A 13,278-nucleotide genomic window follows, 5' to 3' on the forward strand; every position below is an offset into this window, starting at 1 on the left:
TGAAACGCATATTACGTCATGGCTACCTGAGTTTCGGGAAGGAAAGAGGGAATACCGCGGTGGCTGCTTGCCCACTGTCACTTCGGTCACATTGTTGAAAGGTTACAAACACAAGACTAACCTTGTCAGTTGTGAAACTAAACCCAAAGTTTATTTTTAAGGCAAAGACACTGCGCAGCAGCGCACATATTTTTAAGTTTAGAAGTGCATTGAGGACAATTTCCCGGATTTAAAAGGATTGCTTCCTGGTCCACGACTTCAGGTAAGTTTGCGTCTTGCGCGAAGATGCAGGTGTTATGCCGACATAAAAGTTTCAGCGTCGCCTGCAGATAAACCATGTTTTTGATCATCGATGTTTACTGTTTGTATAGGCCTATGTATAAAAGTAGGTTATAATAGTCGTTTGAATAGTTATGTCTGTTTATTTTCACGTTCCGTGGCACAGCCAACTGAAAAGAGATTTGACGCATGGCTTAAATGGCGTTGCAGGCCCAACAAACTTTCTCATAACACTTTTGCTGAAACCAAGAACTTTTTACAAGTAAATTTAGTGATGAGAGTTTGGTTAGCCTAAGCCTGGCGCTTCAGAAATTTGGCTGGGAAAGGACTTTGATGGAGTCGCGATGGCCTCTCCAGGCCTTGGCCATGCTACAGTGTCGTTGCATTCTTCTTCAAAAAAAGTAGGCCTACTATGCCTACATGAAGGAAATCTGATATCCAATGCCCATTCGTTTTTTTTGTGAGGGACTTAGCATTAAAATTATTATTTCCAAACTAGACATCTGTTTCAGGCGCCACAATGAAGTTGACTGATGAGGTTCCTATCTCGTCGGTGTTGTGTGTCTATAAACACATTCATGTCCTTGTATAAGGTATAGGCCTACGGTAGGCCTACCTAAACCTCAGGATTAAGCACAAGTACACGAGCCTTACCCATATAAAGTGATGTATAGATCGACGACGGCAGCTCTTTGTGCGCAAAATGAGGAAGACATTTTAATGTAGGTCAGCTGTTTACTAACAGACGCATCTAAATATCTGACATCACACCACCCTCTCAATGGGTTTTTTGTGAAGTGTCCATGTTTTTTCCCCCTTAACTGTTGCCTAAGTACCATTCATTTTTTTATATCCTGCATCTCAACTGGGCAACCATTTCTTCTATGACATAAAGTCAGTGCTTGTGCAGTCATGTTTAACTCTCAGGTGATATGATGGCCTGAAATGGCAATGTTTTGAGAAGGTCATGATCTTAGGGCAGTTTGCGTGTATGGTCTGATTCTGTAAAGAATCCTAGTAGTGTGCATCTTAAAAAGTGGAGACATTCGGATGTATTTCAAATACAACACATTCTTTTATTTTGCCTCTGAAATGTACCAGAATGTCTCTGGGTTTCAGGATGCATTGTTTAATCTGTGCTTGACTATGTACTTAACACATGCTGAAAAGGAAGAGTTGCTATAATTTCTTTGATGCCCAATTGTAAGCCTGACTACAGTATATTTGTAGTCACAATATTGTAGAGTAGAGTAGGGTAGGCCTATCATTTATTCCCGAGGGTAATTAAGGTGCCCAGTAGTATACATACATTGAAAACAGAATACACAACACATTACATTACAAGAATAAAAACAGATTTACACACATCATTGCACATATGTTAACATAGAGCACACGCTTGCATACATTTAGCCAATGTTAGATGCTCCCATGTACACACTCGCCCCCCCCTAGCCGTAGCTGATTGGTATAAAGCAAAGGGCAGCCAAAGTCAAAAGTGAAAGGTGTCCATGACTCTCAAAAACTTACTGTGCATTGTCCAGAGAGAAGTCAGGGTCAAGTATCCCTCCCTTGAAAAAAAACTGGGAGAATCACAAGTTTACAATTATGTGTGGACACACACACACACACACACACACACACACACACACACACACACACACACACACACACACACACACACACACACACACACACACACACACACACACACACACACACACACTTTTTTTCTAAGAGACTTTCAGTGGTAGGTGTTTGTTGCCAAGGCGGGAGCCTTAACAATAATGTTCTGTGGCCTGTGGTTATGTTTGCTGATTTGTTCTATCCCACCACAGACAGTTGGCCATGTCTGGTCAGCCCCGGCGAGTGCGCCTGAAGCCCTGGCTGATGGCCCAGGTGGACAGCGGGAGCTACCCGGGCCTGGTGTGGCTGGACCGCGAGATCAGACGTTTCCAGATCCCCTGGAAACACGCCACCCGCCACACCCCCCAGCACGACGAGGAGAACACCATCTTCAAGGTGAGACTTCAAGGTCAAATACGAAACGGGCGGCCCTATCGTGGCCTAACGGTGGGGCACTAAGTTGCTACGCCGGCGACCCGGGTTGGATTCCGGCCTGGGTCATTTGACAGTCCTTCCCCGTCTCTCTCCCTCCACTTGTTTCCTGTCCCTCCATCACTATCCTATCAGAAATAAAGCCCCAAACAAACCCCAAAAAAATATTTAAAAAAGAAAGAAATCCACTCGTTCTTCATATGGTGTAGTGAAAGTCGAACTATTTTCTCCCATCCTTTCCTTTGGCCCCTGGTTTCTTGACTCTGTGTTAGCTTGCCTCTGTGGAAGAAAATAATGAAGTTTCCCACAGCCAATCATAACAAAGAAGCTTTTGGAAGGCTTCTGCCCATTCACCACGTTGACTGCAAATGAGAGAATGACCTCTGAATTGCATTTTAGATATTTCATAAAAAAAACTTCACAAGGCCACAGGCCGGGAGTAAATAGTCAGGGCTTGATGTAAGGGAACTGAACAATGGAACTCATATCCTATGGCTGCATCCTACAGTCCCTATTACTTTCATATGAAGAAGGCAATAAATAAGGAGTTGACTATAGTGCATCCAAATGCCCTAGTAGACTTTCAACCAGGAGGTAAACTGTACCCGGATGACTTCTATATCATATATCGGTCATAGTTGCAGTCGGCAAACAAGGGCTACTTCTCTTCTACTTTGCTATCCCAGAAGTGCATGGGAGGTCGACAACTGTACGGTCATTGGTCATTAGTGCCATCAGGGGTGGGAATAACACAGATCCGGTTGAAAGGTCATGGAAATGGCGGTGCTGTAGTACATCCGAATTGTGAATTGTGCTTACAATTGGTTGTTGTTCTCTATAGAAGCTACTGGTCAGGATGCTGAGTCTTAGCTACAGTGTGGATGCAGCCATTGTAATGATCTGGGCTGCGTTTCCCAAAAACTCTTAAGTAGTACTCAAGCCTAAGTAGTACTTAAATATGAGGGACTACCTAGGCAGTATATCACACCACTGAAAGTTTATGCATACAATAATTTTATAGGCCCACATAAAATTTTCTTTTCTCGCACAAGCAATTAAAATGTTTGTACAAAGTACTAGAGGATGATATTTTCCAGGAATTCCCGTGGGTCCCGCGGGTCCTGCGGGATTCCCGTGTGAAGGAGTCAAAAATTTAAAGATGAACGGTAGCGGGCAGGAGCGGAAATAAAGATGAATGGGAGTGGGCAGGACCGGGAATAAAAATGAACGTGATCGGGAATGCCGCTTATTTGTTCTTAAGAAAACAAACAAAAAAAAGCATGTTTTTTTTTTTGACGAAACGGGATTGGGGTTGATTTTGAGTGGGAGTGGGCAGGATTGGGAGACATTCTTTTCAGGAGTGGACAGGATGGGATTTGTTTCTTTTACTCCAGTTCGGGATGGAACGGGATGGAATTTTTTTTCTGGGACCGGGATGGGACGGGAGTGAAAATCCACTCCCGTGTCATGCTCTACAAAGTACATGTGCTAGGTAAAATAGTGTATGTATAAACTTTAATAATGATGTGATACCTGTTCTGATATATTGCCTAGGTGGCCCCTCATACTTAAGTACTACTTAGCCTTAAGTACTACTTAAGGTTTTTTGGGAAACGCAGCCCTGGGTAGTGAGCAAGACCATATTTTTGACTGTCTCAGTTAACATTGCTCGTATTGCTGGCAGTGGTCTGAATTCCAGTTTCAGAAAGTAAAAGTCCTGCCTCAGGGGGAAGACTAAAGAGGAGCAGCTTTGTTCATATCATTGTTTACAGCTTGGGATCTCATTTCCGTGTTTTTTATTATTACTTTATTGCAAGTAGGCTATTGTTAACAGGTTTGTTGGTTACAGTGTGTTCACTTCTGGTTTTACATTGCATTTTCTCTAGTCAGAAAAGAAGAAACGAGGAAGTAGACAGAAGAAGTAAACAAATGAATTTCCATAATGTTAAGGGAGGGATAGTGTATTAAAATGGAGAGTCAGGAGTTTCTGTTCTAAAAGATAGATGTTGTCCTTCATATGAGTCCAAACTGACTCAGGTCTCCAGCTACTCTTTTTTTGGTGCGTGTTTGTATTTATTGTATTATTATTTTTTTTAATTAATGGATCAATTGATTTGACGCATACATATTTTTTGTCATTGACAGGCCTGGGCTGTTGAAACTGGCAAATTTCAGGAAGGTGTGGATGAACCAGACCCTGCCAAGTGGAAGGCCCAGCTCCGCTGCGCTCTCAACAAGAGCCGTGAGTTCAACCTCATCTATGACGGCACCAAGGAGGTGCCCATGAACCCGCTCAAGATCTACGACGTCTGCGACATTCCACAGCCGCTTAGCAACCCCGGTAAGGAGACAGAGTCCTTCACTGATTGTTAGGTTTTAAGGCATATAATTACTCTTAAGTGCTTTTTTTGAGGCTTGCAAAGTCTCATTAAGGTATTGTGAGCAGCACGTAGAATTTGGACATTAGGATGGTATATTGCAGCTGGTAAAAATTGCTTAAAGGTGCCGATTAGTCTGTACCACAGTTTGTGACTTTGAAGGTGTGTTGCTGATTTAAATACACATGACACATATTTTGAATGTCTTGTTGTGCACATACGTTTCATATGTAACTCGAGGTCCATATTATTTGTTCTCAGTTACGCTGTGTCAAGAGTCTTTTACAAGAGAAGCGTACCGAAGTACCTTACTAGCTGTAAGGTGGAGACAACAGCCAGTTACTGGACTCCTAGATTGTGTTTACTGTTGTGTGTACTTGGTTTGGACTTCACGTGTGGTCAGTGCGATTTGTTGCCATTCGGCTGTGTCGAGATTCTTTAGCAACAGAAGCTGGATGTCAGGTGTAGACAAAGGCCATCGTGGGTCAGTTACCAGAGACCCAGGTTACTCTTTCATTTGATGACCTTTGACCTTTGAGTGGTGTTTGTGTTGTGCTGTGCAGGCTCCACGGGTTCTGTGCCCTGGGAGGATGACGGAGACGGAGACGAGGAGGACCTTCCCAACACGCCAGAGCCGCCACCACCCTACCCCAAACAGAATGGTACACACACACACACACACAGTAAAACATTACTACATACTGTAGATGTGACTTATTAATATACTCTCTTTGCCGTATTGTACTTTCTCATTTTCAGAGGCTTTATTGTTTTGGAATTTGTATGTTGGCTGTGTTACACACACAAATGCAATTTTGAACAATATTGTGCTAGCTGTTGCCAGCTTTCAAATTCACTTGTCCTTTGTTGTCCCCCACTCTTATCAGGCACCAGTTCCTCCCCGCTGGGTCCTCCGGTCTGGACCCCACCTGGCTCGGTGTCCCCCATGCAGCCGCCCAGCTGCCCCCCTCCCTCAGTGGAGGTGGTGTGGCCCAAAGAGGAGCCGGTGGAGATGGACATGCAGCCCTCGCCCATGGACATGCACCACCCGCACCCCCACCCCCACCCGCCGCCCATCGTCATGAACCCTGTTCCGCCGGTGGTGCCCGAGGCCATGATGTTCGCCACGCCTGAGACATGGATCAGCTCTCTGCCCAGTGAGTATGCTCCCCACTTATTCGTACAAACCAGTGTTCATTTCGTCAGTTTTTTTAAATTTAGTCTGTCACAATGACGAAAATCAATTTTAGTCTTAGTTATATTCAGTCATTTCCTTCCCAATTAAGTCTTAGTCTCGGTCTAAATGACAAAAATCAAAAAGGGGCGTTGAGAAAATATTTTCGTCATAGTCCTGGTTGACGAATTTAACACTGGTACAAACGTTCAGGTGGTATCAACCCAGGGATGCATTTCTCGACACGGTTGTCGCTAACTAAGTTAACTTACTTGGTTGCAATGCAGTTTCCCATTGACAACCTACTAAGTTACTAACTGGTTTGCAACAACGGTTTTGAGAAACTGGCTCCAGAACCTGAACCATATTTGAATCACTATTCTCGTAGCCTCAAGCCCCGCATGTCTGGAATACATACACTTTTTATTGAATAATATTGTTAAGCAAATAGTGATGCGTGTGGGAATCCTCACAACTACACAACTACCCACCACATGGGGTGGATGTCATCACTTTAGCAAACTACGGTAATTAACCCAAATTATTTTAAAAGGATATAAGGGAACATACAGTCAGATTCAAGTAATTCATGAAGAATATTGTTAGCCAATATTGACATCCTGAAATTAGAAAAACCAAGACGGCCCTACCGTGGCAGACATGGTAGGGCACACGTTTACCTCTCGGCCGACCCGGGTTCGATTCCCGGTCCGGGTCCTTTGCCGGTCCTTCCCCATCTCTCTCTCCCAGCTCACTTCCTGTCTCTCCTTCACTATCCTGTCTCACAAACACCAATAAAGGCTGAAAAGCCCCCAAAAATACTTAAAAAAATAAAATAAAATAAAAGAAATTAGAAAAACCAAGACATTAGATTAGTGTTTCTCAACGGGGGCGGTACAGCCCCCCCAGGGGGCGTTGGGATGCTCTAGGTCGGCGTTGAGAAGGATACAGCTGAGAGTGGGCGGTGCTTAGTTGCCATTAGTCCATTTCATTTTTTAATACTAAGGGGGGCGTTGGGAGGCTTGTGATGAGGCCAAGGGGGCGTTTGTTCAAAAAAGGTTGAGTGCAAGTACATTAGATTGACTATAGATCAAATCCTCCATCTTCTTCACCTTTCTCCTCTCCCATCTTCACAGTGACTGATCTGGAGGTGCAGTTCCGCTACCGGGGCAAGGAGGTGTGCCCGTGCATCACGGTGAGCAACCCCCAGGGCTGCCGCCTCTTCTACGGGGACCTGGGCCCCATGGTGAACCAGGAGGAGCTGTTTGGGCCCACCACCCTGGAGCAGCTGCGCTTCCCCACCACCGAGCACATCACCAACGAGAAGCAGCGCCTCTTCACCAACCGCCTGCTCGACGTCATGGACCGAGGACTCATTCTGGAGGTCAGCACAGCAGAAGGCCATGATTGGTTTCCTTTCCATTGACGGAGATTTATTTTTCTTTTTTTTTGGTCTTTTTACGACTTTATTTGACAGGACAGTTTGAGAGGTGGACAGGAAGCGAATGAGGAGAGAGATGGGTAGGGGTCGGCAAATGACCCGGGCCGGGAATCGAACCCGGTTCGGCCGCATGGCAGATGAGTGCCCTACCGGTTCTCAATGCCCCGTGTTCTAGCCTTGCTAGGACGTGAATCGGCCAGTGATGGGATACTCTTTGGTGAGCTATGCGGAGTATCCAATCACTGGGCGTTTCACGTCCTCGCAAGGCTGGAACACTAGGCATTGAGATGGCCCCCATGATTGGCTTCTTTCCCAATTGGCGTAGATTTTGTTTTTCATTAATTGAAATGGGCATTAGTCAGCTCATTCTGGTCCCGAACACTTTCAGGTTGTCTGCCATTGTCATTTCATTTCCGGTCGGTGTTACGTTGGTCTAGGGTCAAACAACGCAACAACGATGAAAACGGGGAAAACCACAGAAAGCCAATGGCCAGTCGGGAAGAACTGTGCAAGAAGTGAATTTATTAACAAGTGGATGGTGATATATTTACAGAGTCTTCTGAGTCACAGGACAGGACAACAATCTACGGCTCAGTAGGCTAAGGCTGGGCAATCAACAGAAACCAAGAAATCAGAACAGAAAGCCAAAACAAAACCAACAGAAACCCTAGCTTTAACGCAAAGGACAAGCAAGTGGCGGCGTGGAGGATCCCCTGCAAATCCCTCCACACCCTGGCAGGTGAAGCAGGTGTCCTTTTAAGCAAGTGCCCAGATGAGAATCAGCTGTAGTGGGAGGAGCCGGCGTGGAATCTGCAAACAGGAGAACAGCACAGAGTAGACGAGCACAACTACCAATCTCCCATCATTAGGCTACCAGACTACTACGTAACAGTCGGCTATAATTGTCATAATAGCAGCAGAGAGTTTTTAAATAGAAAGTATGACTACAATGATTGTGCCAGTATATAACAAAAATATTAATATTAGACACAATTATTTGATAAATCTAAAAGACAGGGCAGAACAAGGTGGATAATGACTGCATAAATGTTGGATTAGTTTAATATTGTTGTTATCTTGTACATTCTCCCGTTAACATCATAACTCCATTTTGGAGTGGTTCATTTAATTTGTTGGGATACATTGCATGACATTGGGATGCCCTGTCATTGCATTCCCATGGAGTCAACTAATATGTTTTGCATGAGGGGACATCGGGTCAAAGATGATCTCCCTATTAGGTCACATCTACTACGTATGGGTGCAATCACCCCTCACACACTGAAGATGGGTGCCCTCCTCGGCCCCAAAACGTTTGTGGGCGAACAAATAAGTCAAATTCTAAGCGTGTCTGTCCTTTGCTTCTTCAATACAGGTGAGCGGGCACGACATCTATGCCGTGCGGCTGTGCCAGTGCAAGGTGTACTGGTCGGGGCCCTGCGCACCCAACCCGGCAGCACCCAACCTCATCGAGCGGCAGCGCAAGGTCAAACTCTTCTGCCTGGAGTCCTTCCTCAGCGGTGAGTGAGTGAGTGAGTGGACATAGTGCATGTTGTTCCTGGGGAGCATTACAAGGACCTGGCTAAGTTAACCTGCATGAAGTGGCAAATCTGCTAATCTGCTCACAGGTGTCATTTGGTTAGGAACATAAGGACTCCAGGTAGTCTGGCCCCAATGAATGACACATTGAGAGATTGTTGATGGAAACAACCCGTTGTTTTTCAAACTGTGTCTGTGTCTGTGCCTATTGGCCAACGCTTTGTCGTCACTCCCTCAAAAACCGGTCTGATTTGCATACAAGTCTCCTGTGTTGTGATTGGTCTGCCAGATTCAGGGCATTGGGGCATTGGGGCATTGTCCGAGGCTAGACCCACTCGCAGGCAAAAATAATTTTATCAGATGATGTTACCACAACCTCAAGGTTAACTCAACCTGGATTGCTACTTTGCCAGATTCTTGCCATGCTCCCCTGATCACTCAGGAAATCCTACATTTTTTCCAACCTGACAATGCATGTATAAAACCAATGTCGCCATAGGAAGTGCTGTAACACCCAATATGGTCTGTTTACCTGTTTTTTTGGCCTTTGTCAATTAAGGTCTTTGTGCGCGGCCTGTTTACCTTGAGCTTTACTGTGAATGCGTCAATAAATTCAGGCGATGTCCACACTGTTGGACAGGAGTTAGCATTGTGTGCTATTGGGGAGAAGTCTAATATCCTCTTTGCTGCATATTTGAATCCTGAATTCATAGACATTTGCAACATGATATGTTTGGAATGTACTTTACTTGCTTTACTGTGCATGTGCAAACTGATCATGCGAGTCTGTTCAGTTGTGTCTGGGATATAATAGTTTATCCAGAGATGCATCTTGTCACCAAGCTAGCCAGGCAGGCGCTTGGGGCCCCCAAGCCACTATGAACAGCAACTCGTGTTATAAACTAAATAGTGGGGATTTTGGTTCAAATGTTCATTCATTTGGACTTTTGCTTGGGGCCCCAGGTAACCCTAGAAACCCCTCTGACTGTATTTATTTTTCTCTATTGAATTTAATGATGATTGAAGCCTGATGGGTGGTGTGTGAAATGGTTATAATGGATGATATTTGCCGTGTGTGCAGCGGTGATAGCCCACCAGCGAGGCCAGTCTCCCACCCCTCCAGACTTCGACATCTTCCTGTGCTTCGGGGAGGAGTGGCCCGACGGTCGGCCGCAGGAGAGGAAGCTCATCATGGTGCAGGTGAGCACGTCATGGCGGAGACACGCACACGCACACGCACACACAGAGAAACCATGGAGACCGACATGCTGTATACAAATGGACACATAAACTCACACTACTGTACATGTCCCTCACTCTCACAGCAGGAGATCTTAAAGGGACACTGTGTGAGATGTTTAGTTGTTTATTTCCAGAATTCATGCTGCCCATTCACTAATGTTACCTTTTTTCATGAATACTTACATAAATACTTACAAAAACTTTCATGTAAACAACAAATTTGGCAATTGGCAGTCCAGTTTCAATGAGCAGCATAGTTGCAGTACCCTTTTTGACCATTTCCTGCACAGTGTCCCTTTAAGAATGTTTCCTGATATCAGCTGTGGAGGACAAAATCATTTTAGGACAATGGTTGCACTGACTTATGGCTATAGCTAGTTCTGTCTTATCTTCTCTAAAACACAACGTTATATTGTCTTGTGTTGAGCTTCTTATCTGAAGTTTTTTATTTTCTGCTCATAAACTGATTACCTGTATTGGCTGTGATTTTAAAAGCTATTCAGACTGTGACACTGAGAGAAATTAAATGAATGGAGGATGTGAGGTCACCATGTCAAGTGCTGTTCTTTGGTGGTTATCACGTGGGGTTCGTGTTTGCCATTACTCTCACTTGTGAATTAATGTTTTTTAGTAAAGACTGCATACAAATGCCTCTGCATGGTTAAATTTGCATTTCTGGTTGTCAGCATCATTTCTCTTTACGTGTGTGGTACAACCGGATTTGAAAATCAGCTACGATTTCAAAGCCATGCCGTTAAAGCCCAGCTTTTCACAGAGTGCTGCATTGTTATTCCTTCTCTGTGTGGTCTGCTGTCAGCATAATGTCTAATGTTTCAAATAGTGTTGCACCGATACTGATACCAGTATCGGTGGATCGGCACTAAAATGATGGTATCGGTATCGGCGAGTATCAACAAATAGGGCACCGATACCATTTACAGGTCCTTGTATGACACTTAAACAGCCTTGAAATTATTTATTTCATAGAGGTATTTAAAAAGTATAAAAAGTTTATTTCAAATAGGGTGGTATCGGTATTGGTATGGTGTTGGTATCGGCCGATACTGCACAGCCAGGTATCGGGTATCGGTATCGGGGCCAAAAAATGGTATCGGTGCAAGTGCAAACACTAGTTTCAAAGAAGTGAGTCACCTACTGATCTGAGTTTTGGAGTAAAGGCTAAGGTTTTTCTGGAAAGATCTGATGTGTATACAAAATGGTCAACACACTGAGCTCTGATGTCATTTCCTCTGTGTCTTCTCTGATCCCAGGTGGTTCCGGTGGTGGCGCGCATGATCAGCGAGATGTTCTCCGGGGACTGCACGCGCTCCTTCGACAGCGGCAGCGTGCGCCTGCAGATCTCCATCCCCGACATCAAGGATAACATTGTGTCCCACCTCAAGCAGCTCTACAGCCTTCTGCAGACACACCAGCAGCCCGGCGAGGCTTGGACCATGCCCCCCAACGCCTCGGGCCTACACCTTCCCCCCACACTGCAGGCCCAGTAGGACCAAGGACTAAACGCAACCAGTAGTGCACACAGACTCGGTCACACACACACACACACACACACACACACACACACACACACACACACACACACACACACACACACACACACACACACACACACACACACACACACACACAGTAGTGGACACAATCTCGGTCACCCAGGCACGCACACACACACACACACGGATAACCCATGCACATATGCACAGACTACACCAGAGTAAACACAGCTCTCGCCTGGATTTTGAGTTTCATAGGGAGCAGGGTAACTTCCGTTGCGTAGTTGAAAATGTGCCTGGTCAGCACTGGGAGACTGTGGTTTGCTGTTGAAAAGAGTACTTAGCGCTGTATAAATAAATACATTATTTGCCACAGTGGGCAATACTTCTCTCTTTTTAGAAATAGTGAAGCTGTGCTCCGGTGAAGTTGTTCATTTTCTACGCATAGAGATCTTATTTATGTGGCATGACAAAGGTTATGTTTTGCTTTTAGAAATATGCAGAGAGCATGCAGTTTGGCAGACGTGGTGCAGCGGTAGGTTCTGCATAACCTTTAGCAGCGCAGGAAGGCATCCAGCCATGGTCAAAGTCCTCCATGTTACTAGGCCTCTGTTAATCATTTACCAGCCCCCTCCTCCATTCACACACCAAGGGTTACGCTCAATATATAACTTTGCTTCCTCTCCTTTCGCTGGTGGCCTCATGCTTCACTTCACACCTGCCTCTGTGGAGAAAACAAATATTATCCCCGCTGTCCCCTCAACCTAGGCAACACAACTTTTTGGGGACCATTCAACCAACAGCAAATGAGAATTACTTTTTGAATTTTGCACATACGAGATATTGAATAAAACTTTCTTAACTATTGTCAATGATCTAATTGCCTAGCATCATGAGGCCACAAGCGAAAAGAGAGGATGGGAGTTTGGATATTGAAAGGGACTCCATGTCTGACCATGAGATTGAGAATGCATGTGTGAACTGAATGTTGACCCAATGCTGAGTTCTCAGACATCTACTTCCTCATTTGGTTGCTTAACTTGTTTTTTTTTAATTAGTGTTTGTCTTGTATCCCTAGAGTTACTGCTGGTGAATTCTGGGTGGCGATGCAGAGCGTAGACACTTGTAGTTTTTTTTATTATTATATCTTATATTCTTCTGTGGAGACGCTATATTTTGCCTCCATTGTGGTTCCTCTGTGTGAGCTGATGTACGAACTAAATCTCAACATTTTATCTTTTGTTCAGTTTTGTGAGAGCCTGGAGGACTCTTCTAAAGTTAGTTTATATGCTTTACAACGCTAACACCACATTTTATGCAAAACGGGGAAGGTCCTGTAGGTAATGTTTGGAAGTTTTTGTTTAATTTTTTTATTATTCTTTCTCCTGTTTTAGGAAACATGAAATGTAGGCTACCGTTTTCTGGCCATACAGAATGAATAGTAAGCATAGTGTGTTGGGCTAACTGCACTTTTTAAAATGTGTGTTTTTTTGCTAGTTGTGAATGCACAACTTTTATCGTAACTGTATTCGCTGTGCTTGCTTTTATCAAATAAAACATACTAATAGTACTGATGTTTGTGATTGTCAGGGTTTGGAACATAGCTTTGTAAATTTACAACTAATGATGACATTTTACACAGAATGGCAGCAG

General features: G+C 44.5%; 1 protein-coding gene across 1 annotated transcript; it reads left to right on the forward strand.

The window, feature by feature from the left end:
* Nucleotides 1-51: 51 nt before the first annotated feature.
* Nucleotides 52-13,195, forward strand: irf6 (interferon regulatory factor 6). The gene is made up of 9 exons (XM_063215979.1): nucleotides 52-262; nucleotides 2,118-2,301; nucleotides 4,483-4,678; nucleotides 5,279-5,377; nucleotides 5,603-5,872; nucleotides 7,026-7,273; nucleotides 8,706-8,850; nucleotides 9,951-10,069; nucleotides 11,383-13,195. Exons 2-9 carry the CDS (start codon nucleotides 2,128-2,130, stop codon nucleotides 11,617-11,619), a joined length of 1,488 nt encoding a protein of 495 aa, XP_063072049.1. The 5' UTR covers nucleotides 52-262; nucleotides 2,118-2,127; the 3' UTR covers nucleotides 11,620-13,195.
* Nucleotides 13,196-13,278: the final 83 nt, after the last annotated feature.

This window comes from Engraulis encrasicolus, chromosome 14, assembly GCF_034702125.1.
Source record: "Engraulis encrasicolus isolate BLACKSEA-1 chromosome 14, IST_EnEncr_1.0, whole genome shotgun sequence".
Classification (NCBI taxonomy): Eukaryota; Metazoa; Chordata; class Actinopteri; order Clupeiformes; family Engraulidae; genus Engraulis; species Engraulis encrasicolus.